The sequence below is a fragment of the Colletotrichum karsti genome, assembly GCF_011947395.1.
Source record: "Colletotrichum karsti strain CkLH20 chromosome Unknown Scaffold12, whole genome shotgun sequence".
NCBI lineage: Eukaryota > Fungi > Ascomycota > Sordariomycetes > Glomerellales > Glomerellaceae > Colletotrichum > Colletotrichum karsti.
The window spans coordinates 778,229-795,787 of NW_024065912.1; the positions used below are offsets into that span (position 1 = coordinate 778,229).

General features: G+C 55.1%; 4 protein-coding genes across 4 annotated transcripts; 2 read left to right on the forward strand and 2 right to left on the reverse strand.

The window, feature by feature from the left end:
* Positions 1-4,462: 4,462 nt before the first annotated feature.
* On the forward strand, positions 4,463-6,458 carry CkaCkLH20_04608 (uncharacterized protein; the record flags this gene model as incomplete). Its single annotated transcript, XM_038887327.1, has 2 exons — positions 4,463-5,053; positions 5,142-6,458. The coding sequence occupies 2 exons, from the start codon at positions 4,463-4,465 to the stop codon at positions 6,456-6,458; spliced, it is 1,908 nt and encodes a 635-aa protein (XP_038747493.1).
* Positions 6,459-7,061: 603 nt separating this feature from the next.
* Positions 7,062-10,020, reverse strand: CkaCkLH20_04609 (BRCA1 C Terminus domain-containing protein; the record flags this gene model as incomplete). Its single annotated transcript, XM_038887328.1, has 3 exons — positions 7,062-9,448; positions 9,498-9,825; positions 9,916-10,020. The coding sequence occupies 3 exons, from the start codon at positions 10,018-10,020 to the stop codon at positions 7,062-7,064; spliced, it is 2,820 nt and encodes a 939-aa protein (XP_038747494.1).
* A 2,208-nt stretch (positions 10,021-12,228) lies between these two features.
* CkaCkLH20_04610 (uncharacterized protein) lies at positions 12,229-14,701 on the forward strand (the record flags this gene model as incomplete). Its single annotated transcript, XM_038887329.1, has 5 exons — positions 12,229-12,309; positions 12,680-12,723; positions 13,906-13,991; positions 14,042-14,216; positions 14,269-14,701. The coding sequence occupies 5 exons, from the start codon at positions 12,229-12,231 to the stop codon at positions 14,699-14,701; spliced, it is 819 nt and encodes a 272-aa protein (XP_038747495.1).
* Positions 14,702-15,457: 756 nt separating this feature from the next.
* Positions 15,458-17,520, reverse strand: CkaCkLH20_04611 (phytoene synthetase/ ribosomal protein S6; the record flags this gene model as incomplete). Its single annotated transcript, XM_038887330.1, has 4 exons — positions 15,458-15,743; positions 15,833-15,864; positions 16,424-17,330; positions 17,393-17,520. The coding sequence occupies 4 exons, from the start codon at positions 17,518-17,520 to the stop codon at positions 15,458-15,460; spliced, it is 1,353 nt and encodes a 450-aa protein (XP_038747496.1).
* Positions 17,521-17,559: the final 39 nt, after the last annotated feature.

The following is a 17,559-nucleotide window of genomic DNA, read 5'->3' on the forward strand; positions in this document are numbered from 1 at the left end:
GCCGCATGTCAGACGAGGGACGTGTTCCCCGGGAGGACAATACTACCATGTCAGATTATGGGTTGGAGTTAGGGCTGAAAAAAGGGGGCTTTGCACGAATGCTGTTGGTTTGGGGCGACGGAACGCGCCCTGAAGGAGGCGGCAGTGGGCCATTGACGGGCTGCGGAAGACGACGTAGAGAAGTAGAAGAGTCAGCGGCACTTGGAAAGATACCATGAACGGAGACCGAAGCTTACAGTCGGTGAAGCCAGCAATTAGGTGACCGACAAGCCCCCATGGCTAGAATAATAAAGTTTGCATTGATCGAGCATGGAAACAAAGAAGAAAACGTTCCGGGAGAAGATCCAACCGCAGCTGACATATTGACGAACGCAGGGCTGAGCCGACTTTCGATTTCCTTGAGCACACCGGACGAATCGGAACCATAGCACTCTTCCCGTCGGTGTGACACCAACGGCATCACTGAGCCAGACGGGAGTTTGTTCAGAAGCTGTACCAGTACTGTTCGGAGGGATGGATGTACTTTGACATGGTGATCAGTTTGAGATATGCGGCTTTGTCTGCTCGGAAATATGGATCTGGCGTCACGTTCATGCGCGGCATTTCTCGCAAACTTTCTATCGAGGAATTTCAAGCACATTCAATAACATGATTCGAACTCGAGTAATCATTATTAATCCAGAGAGTCATGAGCTGGGAAAAAAAAGGTCTGATCTTCAGTCCTCGGCGACATGTGGAAAAGGGAAGATCAAAGCAGCTGAGCGCGGGACAATCCCGTCAGAGCATATGCATCGAGGCCCGAGCTCGGTAAGACGATACTGTAGATACCCTTCTTTTTCGCACTTTCCCATCGACCCCCGTCCCAAGAATCATTGGAAGAAGGGCGGTTGCTGCCTGGTAGTTGAGACGCCGAGGAAATCTGACAGCCTCACTGTCTCACAGCCATGCAGCTTGATCAGTCCGGAAGGGAACACAAAGTTGTGGTGGGTTGGTTGGGTGGCTCAGCAGTGAACTCTTTCTCTAAAGGTGAACCAATAGACGGATGCCAAGCAGCTTCTTTTGATGTCCGGCTGAGGGAGCTATTGCATGCTTGCCATGCATGTTGCTGCGGACAGCTCTTCAACCCCGCTCTCTTGGCCACTCTTCTGCCGATATGGAATGTGGGCGTGGCTTGTCGGGCAGCTTGCTGCGACGCTATTGCTGCAGAGTCTCGCCAGCCGGTCATGACATCCCGGGAGGCAAAGCAGCATCCATTTGCAAACATGCCTTTTTCTCTCGATGTGATGGAGGTGATGGAGGTAAGCACTGTACGGAATTTGGGTGTTCGCGCGGGAAGTTGCATGGATGAGCCCTGGGATTGCCGGTTGCGCAAAGCCCAGTCATGCCGTGCCCTTACCACATCAAGATGAGACGATGGGGACGGGAGAAAGTGAAGCAACGGGAACGATTCAGAAGAAAGGCCTCGAAAGTTTGTTCGGCAAAAGGCGTTCAGACGGACGGGAATACCGGCATGTACAGTTTTGCATGTAGCGAGTGACGTTCGTCAGCAGAATGCCCTGTTATTCGACCGTTTCAGACGTTTCTTCGTGTATTTCGTTGTTTCCTCGATGCACATGCAGCTAGGAAACGATTCGAAACGGAATCGCCGCGACATACAACTCTGAATTGACAGTTTTCTCGTTACCTTACTAGCAGCAGTAGTCGTAGCCAAGAGGATAGGACCCTTGAGGAATGGAGCAATCCAATGGAATCGGCCAGAGCTTCTAGAAGGCCCTGTCTCCTCTAGCGTCGTTTCCCTTCGTGTTCTGTCGCTGTCGCTGTCACTGAACAGAGGCCAAGACGAACGAACTACTGCATGACCAGACCCAACGAGCTGTTTCGCCCCCCGTATTCTGTATTCTCGCCGTGATGTCTGCAGCGGCGGCGGCGACATCTCCACCCCCAATGGACCCCTTTCCTGTACGTGAACGCGAAGGCGGAAAGGAGAACGAAGAGTTTGCTATTTTCTGTCCTAAACTCGTGGGTTTACGATCTCGGGGGCCGCCGGACGAGCACCCGCGCCGGCCATTCATGGAATATCTGCTGCAGCTTGCCGTTCGTGTTGTCGTACGGTAGCGGGCCCAGGCCCAAGCAGGGTTTCTATTCTCTCTTCCGTCCGGCAGCGGACTCGTAGTTTGTCGTTCTGCCTTGACACACACTCGCCGTCCGCTGGCGCCCCCAGGGCTTTCTTGGTCCGCCAGTGTGTTCATTCTTCATTGAGGCTTTGCGAGGGAGCCACATTGGGAGTGAGGAGAGGTCATCGGGGGGACAGCGCGCGCGCGCCTCTGACTCCCCTTCGATTCTTCGACCGTCGATGAACCAGGCGGGTGGCGCAGAGTCGAAACAGGGTCATCCCGGCGGTCTGGGGGTGAGAGCTACTACCACGCAGGAATGACGATGCAAGAAATCGAACCCCGGCGCACATGGTTGGCGAGGACGTATCCGTGGAGTGCCTAGAATTTGGGGAAGGTCACTATGTTTCTGCGCCAGGCCCTGGTCGCTTAGCATGACGGTGGTGATTGCAGAGAGGTTGAACGAATACAGCCTTATGGAGAAACGACATATGTTCAAAACAGAGAGGGTGCTATTTCAGGATGCGTGTTTATGAAACTCTGCTTGGACAATAAACATTTGATTAGTTGAGTGCGCTATTTCCGGCTGCTGAATATCGGTCGTTGTGACCTCGAGTATCATCTTCATTGACTCTGAATAGAGTGATGAATGATGCTGTTTTGAGAGTGAGAGTGAGTGAGTGAGTGACCTGAGTGAGAGACAAGACACAGTGAGAGAGAAACAGAGAGACGGAAGATGAGAAACGGCTGAGCTCAGGGTCTTTTGGTCCGTTCGGGCGCTAAGCTCATGCGGGCAGGAAAAGATGCCGATCCCAGCAGTGACTGGCCACCACCCCCTTGTCTCGTCTCTGCTTGGCCCCCGGACGGTATGATTTCATGGATCTAACAGCCATACGTCACCGACATGACCTCCGTTGTTCATCCCACCTTTTTCTCTTCCCTGCGCTTTCGAAGACAGGTAGGTACTACATCACAGCCCGGCAGCAAAAGCACCAAAAACAAAGTCATTGACAGCACTCTCCGTGTCTCCCTCGTGCCTCGAACATCCTCCTGATGCCTGCTGGCCTGGCCTCGCTTCAACGCAGCAGAGCTCAAGCCTCTCGCACCACACCATCGTTTGTAATGAGAGCGACGTATTGGAGGCCCGCTGCGCAGATCGGCCTCCGTTATTCTGTCGCTGTCACTGTCACTGTCACTGCTGGCTGCGAGGAGGAACGGATTCTCCAAAAGACGTCCCCATTGAGAACTTGAATGTCTGTTCCGTCAAGCCCTGTAAGACCGAGAAAGTACCTCGCTTTGCGTCTCTTCATCTTCTTACGTCTGCCTTTCTCTCCTTTTCCTTCCCAAGCGGACGCACGCGGGGCCCAAGTTGGAGTCGCCTGGCGCTTCTCGTCCACATGATTTGCTGCCGTGTCCAAGGCGGCGTATCTTGTATTACTCCATCATGTCGGGTAAGGTAGTGTAGAGTACACCAGACGGAGGTACAAGCTGACGGCCGCAATAAGCCGCTGGATGCCCATGACCCCAAGTCACTTCAACTTGGGAACGGGGTCGATGACAATATCACCACCAAACCCCGTGGCCTAACATTGGGCCTTAGGTTGTCATTTTCTCCTTCTCTGTGTCTCTCTAAACTCCGGGTCGCCTGCCAGAACATAGCGCCTTGGTTTCGTGATTCACTAATTGTTTCCTGCGCTTTTTTACATTACCCTGCCTGACCTTGCTCTCACCGAGTCAATGTCGCTGTAGCTGTCACCATCATTTGTACTCTACTTTGCCTTGAACTCGACACTTTGACGCCTCGACCTGGACATACTCCGGATCCTGCTGTTATTCTCGGACCTCATCACGTAGCACATCACAAATCAGTCTTGCTCTATTTCCCTCTCTATCCTGTCCATCCATCCACCTGCACCTTTTCCTTCTGCTCATATCCATCCCCTGCCAAACCAACATCCAGCCTTTCCCTTTTCAACCCTCGCACTTCCGTCACCCACGTTCCCTTCCACAACACCCCTGACATCTCACTCAAGACAAGACCAGCCGGCTTCTCCTCTGATGCCACATCTTTATTGCTGTTCCTGACCTTCATCACTTTCCCTGGTCTTAACCCGCCCTCCATATTGCGTGCACCCGTCGATCCGCCCTCGCAGCGTCCCAACGCATCTCCCGCCTACCCGCGTCCGCTGCGGCTTTACTAGAAGATCCTCTGGTCTCCCACTGCTTCCCTCTCTCTCTCAATCTCAGTCACAAACCACCCTCACCACCAAGGCACATTCTTACACAATACCAAGCTCGTCATCGAGCAAACACCACCCAATACTGACCACAACCACAACCCAACCGCCGCCATGAGCAACGGCACGTTCCCCAACATCGGCGCCGTCGACGCCTTCGCGCGCGCCCTCTTCCGCCGCGCAAAGACTGCGGGCCCCGAGTTCGTAGACATCGCGACCGTCGTCCGCCGCCTACACACAGTCCTCAAGCACCTCAAGGTCGAAGCCGAGGACCCGGATTCTCTCCTCAACTCCTCCGGCGCCGCCGTCTACGCCCGCCAGCTCGCCCCGCTCATCGAGGATTGCGACTTCGCCCTCAAGCAGCTCGACACCATCCTCGAAAAGTACGGCGGCATCGACCGCCTCGAGGAGCGCGAGCGCGACATGGTCGACATGATCCGCACCAAGCTCGCCGCCCAGAAGACAAACATTGACATGTTCCTCGACACCGTCCAGCTGCACAACCCCACCAAGGCGCAGCGCGTCGTCGACGAGCAGGGCGGCAACCTCGACAACATCAAGGACAAGGTCGACGCGATTGCCGCAAGGCTCTTTGCGCGCAGAGACAGTGGCATCGGCGGCGACGACGAAGAAGATCTCTGGCAGCAGTTCAGGACGGAATTAGAAAAGGAAGGCTTTTCCAAGGAAGTCCTCCGCAAAAACAAGGTATGCTCACATATAAAACCCATAAACCCACATATTTCCGTCCTATGATATTTGGCGGCGACGAACATCAAATTGACAACTCATACAGGAGGTCCTCCGCGCCTACATTCGTGAGCTGGAAGAATCAACCAGCAACGACGCAACGGCGCCTCCATCTGTCCGCGGTCTTCTCGCTCAAGAACGCCGTCAAAACGGCGAGACGTACGGGTCTTACGATGCACCCCGCCGCATGGCTGACCCGCGCACCTCCGTCCCCAACATGCCGAACCAATTCAGCGCTCTCTCGACTTACGACCATGATACGGACGACGAGCACAACGACTCTCTCGCCCTCATCTCCACCCGCGACTTGATGGTCATGGACAACATCAACACGGGCATGGACAACTTGCGTATCGGCGGCCCGCCTCTTCAGCACTACAGCATCTCTCCCTCCGATGCCTCTCCGTCAACACGCTACCTGCCTCCTGACGTCGCCAACAACCTCGGCGTCTCACCGCGCTTCGTACCTCCCATCGTTGGTAGTGCTCCTTCTCCCCGGACTTCATCAAGTCGTCTCGCACCAGACCGTTACGGCATGAACATTCCCCTCGAAGCACAATGGACTCGTATCCGCCGCGCCCTGGTCTCCCCAGAGATCCTCGAGCGAGCAGGCGTCCGCTACGAGGCACGCCCAGACTACGTTGCGGTTCTCGGCGTCCTCACCCGCGAGGAAATCACCAAATACGCCCGTCTGTCCGCCGAAGCTCGCGCAGCCCGCTCAAGAAACAGACCAAACGCCAACGGCGCCAACTCCAGCCCTCCATCTCAGCGTAGACGCGGCGACTCCCGCGGCGCCACGTCTTCCTCAGACGACGTCTTGTGGGATTCCTCCGATGCCTCGTCGGACTCAAATTACGACAACAAGCCCAGGAAAAGAGAGGACGGCAAATACTTCATCGTCCCGCCTCCATCCGACAGGGAAAAGGGCACCTCCCCAGCCGCCACCGTCCAACCCAAACCGATCCTCAAGAACAAGAACGAGAACCGCGTCCACTTCGACCCGGAACCCCACGAGGTCGACGCCACGCCCCGCTCCTACCGCGACGACCGCGACCGCGACCGAGGCGGCGACAGGAGACCCCGCCGCCCGTCTCGCAGGGAACACAGAGACCACGACCGGGACCGCGACCGCGAACGCGACTACAGAGACCGCGACCGCGGCGAGCGCGACTACCACAGGGACCACAGGAGCGACAGGGACAGAGACCACTACCCGCGCCGCGGCCACCACCGCGACCGCGCGGACCGCGACTCCAGGAGAGACAAGAAGAAGGCGTGGGGCGAGACGCTGGGCGCCGTCGGTATCGGCGGCGCCGCCGCGAGTCTGCTCAGCGTGCTGACCGAGGCCGCGTCCGTCTTGTAGTCAAGCTCCTCTGCCGGCGTTCTGGAAGTGTTGTAAGATGATCTGTGTTTGAAAAAAGAGATTCTGTACCAAATTCCGTTTCTGTTCTGTTTAAGCAAAGCTTTTGTCGTTTGTTTTGTTATATCCAATGCTTCTTTGTTCTCGAGGGCTGCGCCCGTACATCACATCATTCGACAGATCGGAATACAGGACATTTCAAGACGAGAAAAAGAAAAAGTCGGACCAACAAGAATACTGCACGATACCTATCCCGCCATTTCATTTGTCAATTGTCGCAGAGGAACCGAGGAGAGAAGTTAGCGTCATGATACCTGTACTCGGGGGCTGCAAAGTGGATGATACCAAGAGACCCCCCCTTTTGTAGACGTACGTGGGTGAGTGTATATATACGAAATCAAAGATACCCAGATTGAGATGGCTTTTTTCATGCTATTAAAAGATTCCTGCTATAAACAACTGCCTTTTTATTTAACCGAACCGTTGGCGTCATCATCCATGTCTGTCGTGTTATGCAATGCTATGAGCTCAACCATGCGACCCAACTCCCTCTCGAGACCAAGAAGAACGATCCCAACTCGTTATCAAAAAACCTACCCGCACCTCTTATGCGTTCCTCCTGGTCTGCCGACGGGACATCATACCGCCCGCCTCGCCCTCAAACTCGAACCCTCCAATCTTGGTCTTCCCCTGGCTGGTCGCGGGTTTAGGGTCCTCGCCCATCATCTTGCTCATGATCCTAGCCCGGTGCTGTTGGGCGCCTGGGTCCTGGTACTGAATCTGCGTGGACGGCGGTTCTTGCTCCTCCTGCTTCTCCTTCGTGGGCTGGCCGTACATGTCCAGCTCGGCGCTGCCGCTAGAAGCAGCCGATGCGTTGCTGATGACCCGGCCCAGGGGACGTTTTCTTGGGCGTCGGTGTGGGGGATGCTCCTCTTTTCGAGGCAATTCTATGTCTCTATCCATCGCCCTGGCCTCGATGAGGTTGGTGAGTCTCTCGGTGATCTCTTCCTTCTCCGCGGCCTTCTTAGCGTCGCGGTCGGCCTTGAGCTCGGCTTCCATGTGCGCCCTCGCCTCGTCCTCGTCCTTTTGATATTCCAAGACCTTTTCGAAGCAGTCGTTGCGGAACTTTGCGGTTTTCAGCTCTTCACGCTGGAATTCCAGCTGAGCTTCATCTTTCTCGTCTTCGTCCATGTTCTCGAGCTCACGAGAGCGCTTGCACAGCGCGGCCGCTGCGTCGAGCTGTGCCTTTTTCTCATCGCTGATCCCCCCTGTCGCGGCAGAAATAATCGCTTGATCAATCCCGACCTCCCGCATGCGGTCGTCGTGGGCGTCCATTCTCAGCCTGGCTTCATCGTTAAGCTGTATCTCACCGGCAATCTCATCTCCCCGCGATATCCAGAGCTGGGGCTTTTCGCCATGCTTGGTCGGCGGCATGGGCTCGTCCACGACATGCCGCACAACCACGCCCCCCGCTTCTGCTTCCGAAATGGGCGTTGCGTCGTCCATGCTGTCGGCCACACTTGTTGTCCTTGCCAGCTTCTGCTTCGCCGGCCGTTCTGACGTAGTCGACTCGTTGCGGGCGTGTGAGGATGAGTTGGACGGCGGCGCAGCAACGGTGCCGCCGCCGAAGCTGTCCATTTGATGCGTCTTGGCGGTTTGGAATTGGAAGGACGCGGCTGAGTCCTCCTTCGTCGCTGTTTGCATTGGGGCGGCGGGCTTTTGTTGTTCGTGTTGGAATGCCGTGGGGTCGATTCCTGCGACTGAAGTATGCCTTGAGGCGGGTTTCTTGGGCATATGAGGAATGGGTTCAGACCGCGTCCTCTGAATTGGTTGTTTAGTCTGTTCCTTGAGCTGTTCCTTTGCTCTTGGCTTGGCCTTCAAATCGGGGTTCTGCTGCAGCTCGGGAAACATGAATCTTTTGACGGGAACGTTGTAGCCCGATGAAACACTGCCCCATAGCCATTCTGAGCTGACGATGGGGATGTTGCTGTCGAAGGCAAACTTGAGCTTTTCTTTGCGCGTTTCAGCGAGAGACTTGCAGACCAACACGGAAGTAGCTTCGTTGAGTCTTGCTGCGTACTTGGCGCCGATTTGCCTGATGGTCTTTTCCACATGGAGAAGATCGATGCCGGTGAAGCCTGCCGTGCATATAGACAAGTCCTGGAAGCCGGGGATGGGGAAACCGGGAAATGGACGGCCTAGGGCGTGGGTATTCGGGTCGCAAAGAGTCTTGTTGTGTATGCACCGCTCGACGAAGAACTCGGTCACAACCTGAACCTTGTCGACATGCGCAGGTGGTATTCGGAAATGAGTTGAGGGCTGGGCCTCCTGCGGAACGATGAGAAACTTGTGTAGTGACCTTGGTCCGGCAGCCTCTGCGACTAATTCTTCGAAGGCAGCGTACGTCTTTCCGCCGAGGGAGCCTATCGTCTCGGACAAGATCTTGGATTTCCACGTCTCGAAGCCGGCCATGAAAAAGTGGCACGCTGAAAAGATACCTTCGTCAGGAGCGGGTTGCGCCATGGCGTCGTGTACTCCGGAATCCTGCACCTCGATCCGCTCGCTCCTCTGAGGAGCGGAGGACTCCCCGGAAGGTTTACTGCCCAGAAGGTCGTTCCAGATGCTGTCGCGCTGACTGCCTAGCTTCATGCTCGCTGTCTTCCTCAACTTCCTCTGCCCGTCTTCCCCGACGCCAGACCTCGACCGCTTGCCGAGCGACACCCGTCTTGGGTTAACTCTGTTCCACGCCCCTTGCCCTTGTTCTTCTGGCGGCATGACCGGGTCGAAGCATTGCTCGTCGAGAATCATGCCGCGCTCGATCGTCTGGTCGACCCATGCCAGGGATACGGTACGGATGCCCCAGTTACGGGCGGCCTTGAACTTCTTCCCCTCCGGCTTGTATACGATCAAGTGTGAGACTCGTTTCGTCAGGTCGCCCGTGTAAGTGCCGCCGCTTTCTTGGATTCGGTCGATGATTTTATTACGTTCGTCGGCTGCGCAGCTGTTAGAATGGTAATGCCACTTCTTCTTTCATATACCTACGATCGTCGAAGCCGGTCATGCACAGTAGTAGACTGCCTCGTTTCGCCTGGGTAGGGTCCGTCGCATCGGGGACCTCGCCGCATGTCTCGAACGGCCTCAGCTGGTGTTCTTTCTCGAGTGCCGCGAAGTCGATATTGGCGTCCGCCATCCACAGCTTCCCCATAGCGTCGATCCAGGTGGCATCCATGGCCTTGATGTCGGTTCGTTCTTTGGCGACATGGCGGTACTTGGGAGTGTCGTAGTCGCCGACAACGAGATGGGTGACGTCGGGTGTTAGATCGTACTTGTGGATGCCGCCGAGTTCCTCCGTCTTTTTGGCTATCTCTGTCTGGGCACGGCGTCAGAGGAATCGCTCTCGAGGTTTGGTGGAGGGAGGTGTGTGAAGGTGCTAGAGGGGCAAATGTGCATCACGACTTACTCGCTGGTCTGGCGGGATGCTTGTGCAGCACACGACGACGCCCTTGAAAGGGTGGGCAGGGTCGAACGGAGGCTCGCTCGCCTCACGACTGAATGATGAGTCCATCCTAGAGCATGTCGGTTGCAGGATACGTCTGGGAGCTGTAGGTATCGATGCTCAGGTCAGCAGTTGTGTCGACCAGTTCTAGAATCATTGGTGCATCTGGTTCTCGAGGGCAGCGGCGCGTCGAGAGGAAAAAGTCGCGTCTGCTGCCTGTGCCAATCAATCTGGTGAATCACAAGCGGCCCGGGCGCTATTGGTAGACGTCATGTTCCAATTGTGGGGTTGCTGCAGCTGCCTACAGGGAGCCCGCCGCTTGTGCTGTTGGTTCTAGGGCCCTGAGAACCTGGAAGGGACCTCTGTCAGTGATCCAGTCGCTGCCCGTGATTCCGGTGTAGACGTGCTAAGACGGGTTCCATCGAAATGTGACGGATTCCTTCAACAGTCTCTGAATAAGGTTGCTCTTTTGTATGTATCTCATTATATGTTCATTAGAAGATGATCCAGAATTGTCGAAATCTTGAAATCAAACAGGTATGAGGAAGGTCGAGGGCGGAGTGGTAGGAGCGTCATAGCATGCCACTTTGCGAACAAGCGAGGTTGGTGTAAGTGATAAGCCAAGTCGCAACTCATACCTTTAAGGTAGAGACATCAGCAAAACAGCTGCCCAAGAGGAGGGGAAAATGTTCAGAGGGAAGCAAATCGTTACATATACATTTACAGATGATTCCTCAGTATGTGAAGTGCACAGTCAACCGTCTTGTAGAAATGATTGTGTAGGTATGAGCAGGTAGATTAGGGCACTTGATGCTGATAGACTGCCGGGACTCAACTGGTTGCTTGATGTAGTTAACTCTCTCTCTCCCCTCTCTGTCGCCGGATTCGAGCCTGCGAATAAGGTTGATATAGTTGATATAGACGCATCTATGATAAGGTTCAACGCCGCGCTGGTATATAAAGATTTCAAAGTCAGTCAGTAGCAAAGCTCACCCATCCACTCGTGACCTTCCGGCAAGAATTAGACACATCAGCCCAGGTTTCAAAGGCGTAAAGAATATTCGTATTATAGCTGCAAGTCCCTCTTCAACTCGACCTGATATCAGCGCCAATAGCCCGGTTTCCAGTGAACCCAAGTCAGAAACTTGGCAGAATACTTTGCGGCTGTTTAGGCCAGGCTTCGACATGCTCGACAACACCAGATTTTGGGAAGAACATGTGTCTAACATACTTGCGATTCTGTGAAACATACCGAATAAAAAGATTCAACGGGCTTAGCTGGCACAAGGCAGAGGGGTGACAACGGCTTAGTAAGAGGCAGTGAGCTTGGGGACAGGAAATGATTGAGTTGATTCAAACTCTGGCTTGAGAGGAAGACAATTACAGGATTGACCGTGCATCAAGGTTCTACCTACCGAAAGCATTACCTTGGACTGGATCCATGGATGTGCTAAGATAGAGAGTCCCACGCGGGAGTCGCGGGAGTCGCGGGAGTACAAGGAGGGCAGGCCATTCGGACAGGTGCTGCGACCAGTGCGATGTTTTCCATCAGCGTCCACAGCGGTGTTGGAATCGGCTGGAATCCACCCATACTCTGCTTGTACCTACCTTGCACAGTGAGTATTCAACTAGAATCAACTCTGGAAGATTTTAGAGAAGGATGGAGAGAGTAAAGATGGGAATAAAGGCTAATATCATCTCAAAAAGTAATACAGAAGTATGAAAATATTTAACTTTTGATCCAGAGGTTTTGTTTCGCCAATACCTAGGTAGTGAGTGCATTTCCTACCTAGTACTCAGGTACCTTATCCGTTGCTACCTGTTGCGACTGCCTCAGAACCCCCAAAAAAGAAAAAAGAAAAAATCACCACGAGGGAAGGTGCCCCGCCACAGATCCGTGGCCGCTATTACCCCACCATCTCAACCTCAGCCTTGCTCCGATCCTCCACTGCCTCTCCTGTCGCCTTCCCTTCGATCAACCACAACTTGCCCTCGACGACAAACTCGTTGACGTCCAACAACGCGCCAGGACCCCGCGAAACACACCTCGACCGCAACGGCGCATACATCGCCAATAACCCCGCTGTTATCGGTCCCTCGATTAGCTTGCCTCCTCGCCCTCGATAGCTTCTCGTTACGATTCCCCGCCGTCGCTAACGAGGATAATTGCGTCACGCGAGAATCAGAACCCCGAATCTTACCGCCCGCCGCCTGCCGCCCGATACCGATTTCGACACCTACCGATACCAAAGCTGAGGGGTTCAGAATCCAGCCACGATGCCGCCTACGTCCTCGCAGAAGGCGATGACGACGCAGTTCGTCCAGTTGACTGGCGCCAGTGACAGGACCGCGCAACGGGTACGTCCGAGATAGGGAGACCATATTCCACCCGACCCCGTCGTATGTTGTGTCGTGTCGTGTCGTGTCTTGCCGTCGTCTTCCCAAGGTTACTCTCCCCGCTTCTCTCAACCCGCCCATCGTCGTACCCGATATCCCAGGTCGTTGGCCACGTCTTTGGGTGGCGGAGAAACGTCGGCACCTGTTGTGCTCTGCGACGTTGTGCTGCCATGCGCCATCTAGACGCAGCGCTTAACTGGACATCCAGACGAATCTTTCCTTGGCGGGGAGGGGCCATCCTGGGGAGGGCTCTGGGGAGGGCGAATCGGCGAAACAAACAGACACTTGAATGTTCAACATGAAGAAATGCTGACCGACGATTCACCTTTAGTACCTGAAAAATGCTTCCTACAAGATCAACGATGCCATCGACGCGTAAGTTAAACTGTCAATGTTTGACATGGCTTTCTTTTTGTCTCGCCGCTTCGGTTTCGTTTTGTCTCGCTTCGTTGGCTCGATGCCTCTGCCCGGTTCCGCCGCTTTGCCGTGGCTGTTTACCGCTCTTTAAAGTGTTTTCCGGTCCGTCCATCAATCGGACTGAAGGGTGCGCCGGCCCTTCTCGGACAATTTGGCCTGCAGCGCAGCGCAGCGCATGGATACGGACGGCATCGGTACCTCCCAACTCCCTACCTTGCCTCACTCGTCGTCGGCTCGGGATGAATCAGATGCGCCTTGTGGGGGCCTACCGCCCATGCACTGCTGCTTTTCCAGGTCTACTACCGCTGCCGTTGCGCCGCGCCTGCTGGACAATGTCCATCTCGCAGCTACGAGGCACAGTCCAACCCTCCTTGGGGCACATGCTGTCCACACAATCAAGAGAAAGGCCGAATCGACGCCGATCGCCAATTGCTTCTGAAACATTCAATCTGCACTTAAGATGGTCCTTAAAGCGACGAACTGCCATGGCAGCAGCCACTCGGGCCTGTTTCGACCGGCCTGCTTTTGTCCTCCCGTCGAACTAGTTGGCACCAGCGCCTCACCCCACGGACTGGACTGGCTGCCACCCAGGTGCCACCCATTTGTGGCGATCGCGACACCTTGTTGAAAGGGGTCCCGGCCAAATCTTAACGTTCGCGCCGTCTTCCCGAGCTTCCCGCTGCGTTTATGTCGGCAACTATCTCAGTCTCTTCTCCGGTTTTACACTCACCTCAGCCTCGCTGCCACTTGAACTTCTTCAACTCATGTACCGCCGATCCAAGACCGAGAGCTGATATACAACTGACAACGAGAACGCCGGCGTGTGCGAGAAGATGGGTTGGAAGGGGGTCAAGAGCGCGTTGCCTTCCAAAGGCATGAGCTTGTTCTCATCAAAACGAAAATCTACAAAGAATGGACTCGTTTGCGAAGAGAAGAACCAATCTGGGTACTATACTCATCCGTCGTTCAACTTGGCCTCGTTCCTCCTAATGCAGTCCCGAAAGGCCCTGTGCAAAGTTGCCAGCGACCTTCCAATGACTTTAATGAGGCCAATACGGTCACTCTCTTCGTCTCTTAATCACGATGCTATGCTTACTGATGTTGACATAGAGAACCATGAGCTGACTGCCATATCTATAGGTACTTCTCGGGGAACAGTGGTAGCAACACCCCCACAACTTCGGCGCTCGACAGCTCGTTGGATCAAATGTTCGACAAGCTTCGCGGTAAGATACAAGGCTTGACACTGTACCGAGCCCATGCTGACTTGCTACAGATGACTCGAAGGATGAGAAGAACGCTCTTGGTGTTGAGTCAACAATGGCCTACCTCGAGGACATGAAAGTCAATATTGAGAATGCCGAGATGCTCGTAGTGGCAGAACTCCTCCAGTCGCCGTCCATTGGCGCGATCACAAGAAAAGGCTATGTTGATGGCTGGAAAGCGACTGGGTGAGTTGCGTCCTCGTTCTTGGCATGATGTTCTTAACTGACAACAGAGTAGATCTGCGTCGCGACAAGCCCACGCTGCACACATCAAATCTTTGGTTGGCCAACTCGCGACCGACCCCGCCTACTTCAGAAAGGTGTATCGCTACACCTTTGTCGCTAGCAAGGAGGAGAACCAGAAAGCCGTGGCTCTCGATGTGGCAAAGGTCTACTGGAGTGTCCTGTTCTCGCCCCCCGGCTGGGAATGGAAGACCAAGTCCCAGGATTGGCTGCAGCTGTGGACGTCATTCCTCGATGAGAAGTGGACGCGTTCTGTCAACCGCGACATGTGGAACATGACCCTCGAGTTCGCCACGAAGACCATGTCAGACGAGACGTTGTCCTTCTGGAACGAGGACGGCGCTTGGCCCAGTGTCATCGACGACTTCGTGGCTTGGTGCAAAGAGAAGGGAGTCGGTAAGGCCGAGTCGATGGACCTTGACGCCTAGATATCACAAGGGGAGACGAAGCCGACAGAGACCATGATCCACCCGCAGAGAGTGATCACGCGGAAGAGGAAGAGAGAGACCCGGCGCAGAGCAAATCATGAGTAGAGGCTGTGATGAATGAAAAGCTCTACCAGCGGAACAGGAGCAGATCAGCACACAGTCATAGTCATACATAGGATCAGCATTAGCCTGCATGTAGACACGAGCCATGAACTTCAGATTGATACACTACGTTCTCTCCCGAAACCACCTCGCACGTGCACGAGTCACCCTGCTAATACCATCTCGCCTGGGTTTGGGCCGAATCAATTAAGAAGATGAGGTTATTCCAGAGTGTCCTGAAAGTGCAAATATGCGCATTCGGAACTTTTCGCCATCACGTCTACATCACCTATAGCACTCACATCGCCGGCCCCTCAGTTGCAATTCCTTTTGGAGCCCCGAAGTCAGCCATTTCACACTCTGTCGTAACGACCGATGGCGTAGGTTTGGCTAAGTTTGGTTGGAGAGTCTTTCCCTCTATTGTTTCCATGGCGTACCACGTAGTTGTACACTCCGAGCTTTCATCAGCTTTATACACATCTAGATACCCCGGCGCTGGCTCGTGGATCCTTCATATCATACAACGTCCGCCGTTCTGTTCGTTGCTCAACAGACCTCGACCCCTCACGGCGTGAGTACCCTCGTGATCTTTTCAGAGTCTGATCGCCTTCGTCACACAACCTTATAATACCGTCCCTTCAATCATCCAGTCCTTCATTTATCCCACTTGACTTCTCCGAACCGCGCCGCGCTCTCGAGCTTGCCGTCGCCGAGTTTCACGTGGGCGGTACGAATGACGCGGGGGTCGAGGTTGATGGTGTTGCGCATCTCGGCGTGCGTCTTGGAGGAGGCGTCGTAGCGCATGACGAAGTAGTGGCCGTTCTTCTGCTTCATCTGGGCCTTCGAGACGGGGCGGGGCAGCATGAAGACGCCCCAGTTGGAGAGGCCGCGGATGACGCCGCCATTGCGGAGTATAATTTGGCCGGCGGTGAGGGCGATTCTGTGGGAGGAATATGTTAGGATGCGAGGGCTATGGTGCGGACTGTCGTCGAAGGTTCGAGGGGTGGATGGGGGGAGGGGAGCGCGTACTCTTTCACCTCGGCGAGCTTGCCCGGTCGCACCTGTTGGGGATTCGTTAGCCATTGACGTTGGAACTTCGGGAGGTCTATGGGGGCGGGTGAGAGCTTACGATTCCTATGAGTTCGTACAACATCTTGTGGCCGACATTGACGATACTGGGGATGGTTTCAATGACCGGAGCTGGATGGACCTTGCGATGGCCAAATTATTTCGGCGAATGTCTGCGCCACAAAGTTGGATTTTCCGATGTGGCTGGTGGTTCGTGCAAGGACCCGCACGGGACCGGGGCGGGCCCCGGAAGTGGAGCTTGAGCCACGGCCGTGGGGGCGTGATGGCGAATGATCATCCGCACTGTCCCCGCGATCATTTGCACCAATCCAGGTGATGCAATTGTCATCAGTTGAAGTCGTCACCATATTCCCGAGGTTTTGGATGGAGAAGATTCTATTTTTACACGGCCTTTGGGGTCATTATTGGTTTTACACGCATATCCTACACGGCTGGTCAATTGGTAGTACACGCCTGTTTTTGAAGGCTTCAGATTTGTTGCTTGCTCGTCGCTCTCCACAAACGCCACGGCAACTTCCAGCTTGACTTGACTGTGAAGGGGTCGAAATTCGTCCCTTCAAGATTTGTGAGGTACTCCTGCGCAGGAACTGCCTCCAGCAGTACCCCGAATCCTCTCCTAATGTCCCGCTGAACATCGTCCTCCTCTTCGTACACATGCTCCGCCTCGCCTTGGTGCTCAAATTCGTGACCTGCGCCTTGTCCCGCCTGCAGATTCTTCAGCATCTCGCGCGCCGTGATGAGATGATCGTTGGCTCGTGTCGCGACCTTGAAAACGGCGTCCTGGAACCCCTCGGCCTCGGGTCCGTATCTGTAGACATCCTCCTCGCGCAGGTTGACCTCAGACATCACATCCAGCGGCAGAAGCAATGCCTGGTCGCGCGGCCGCGCAGGCTCTGTTCCATTCGGGGTGTGGACCTGCGTCTGCTGCGGCGCCGCCAGCACCGGAATCCCGCGCAGCGTTGCCACGATGCCGCAGGCTTTGCCAATATGACTAGCCAGGTGGTCGACCTGCATCGACCGCAGCGGCATCGAGGCCAGCGTGGCGTACATGAGCGTCGAGTACGTGTTCTCCGCATACTCCTCCAGCGCGGCGAGCGAGGTGAACGGCCGGTTGTCCATGTACTTCTCCCTCGTCTTGATCAACCTCTGCGCCCAGAATCGCATCGAGCCCGCCGTGCTGTTCCTCGGCGACCTTGCGCGGAGGTCTTGGAGGGCCTGGTGGAGGAGCACGCAGATCGGTTCGGCGAGCGGGTTGCCTGCGAAGGTCTTGTCAACGGATTCGCGCCAGAACTGCATGCGCATCTGGCCGATCATGGGGTTCGAGACGACTTCGGGCAGGCGGACGAGTTCGAGGTTCAGGCTGCGGAGGGCGAGGTAGGCGTCTTGGGCTCGAGGGGAGAGAAGGCGGCTGATGAGGTGGGCATCGTAGTGGCTGTGTCTGCGCCGTATTGTCAGCGATCGAGTATTTGCGGACATACATGCGCATGGAGTTGTACGCACTGAAGCTGCGACTGGCAGTACTTCCTCGCCTTCACGACGTCCGCATCCGTGACGATGCCTCTAGTCCCCCGAGGGGGATTTTGTACAAGCCTTCTCAGGCCATGGCCGACGATCCTTGGTCGATTCATTCAGGAGGAGGATAATGCGCTGGTGTGATGCGCCATGTC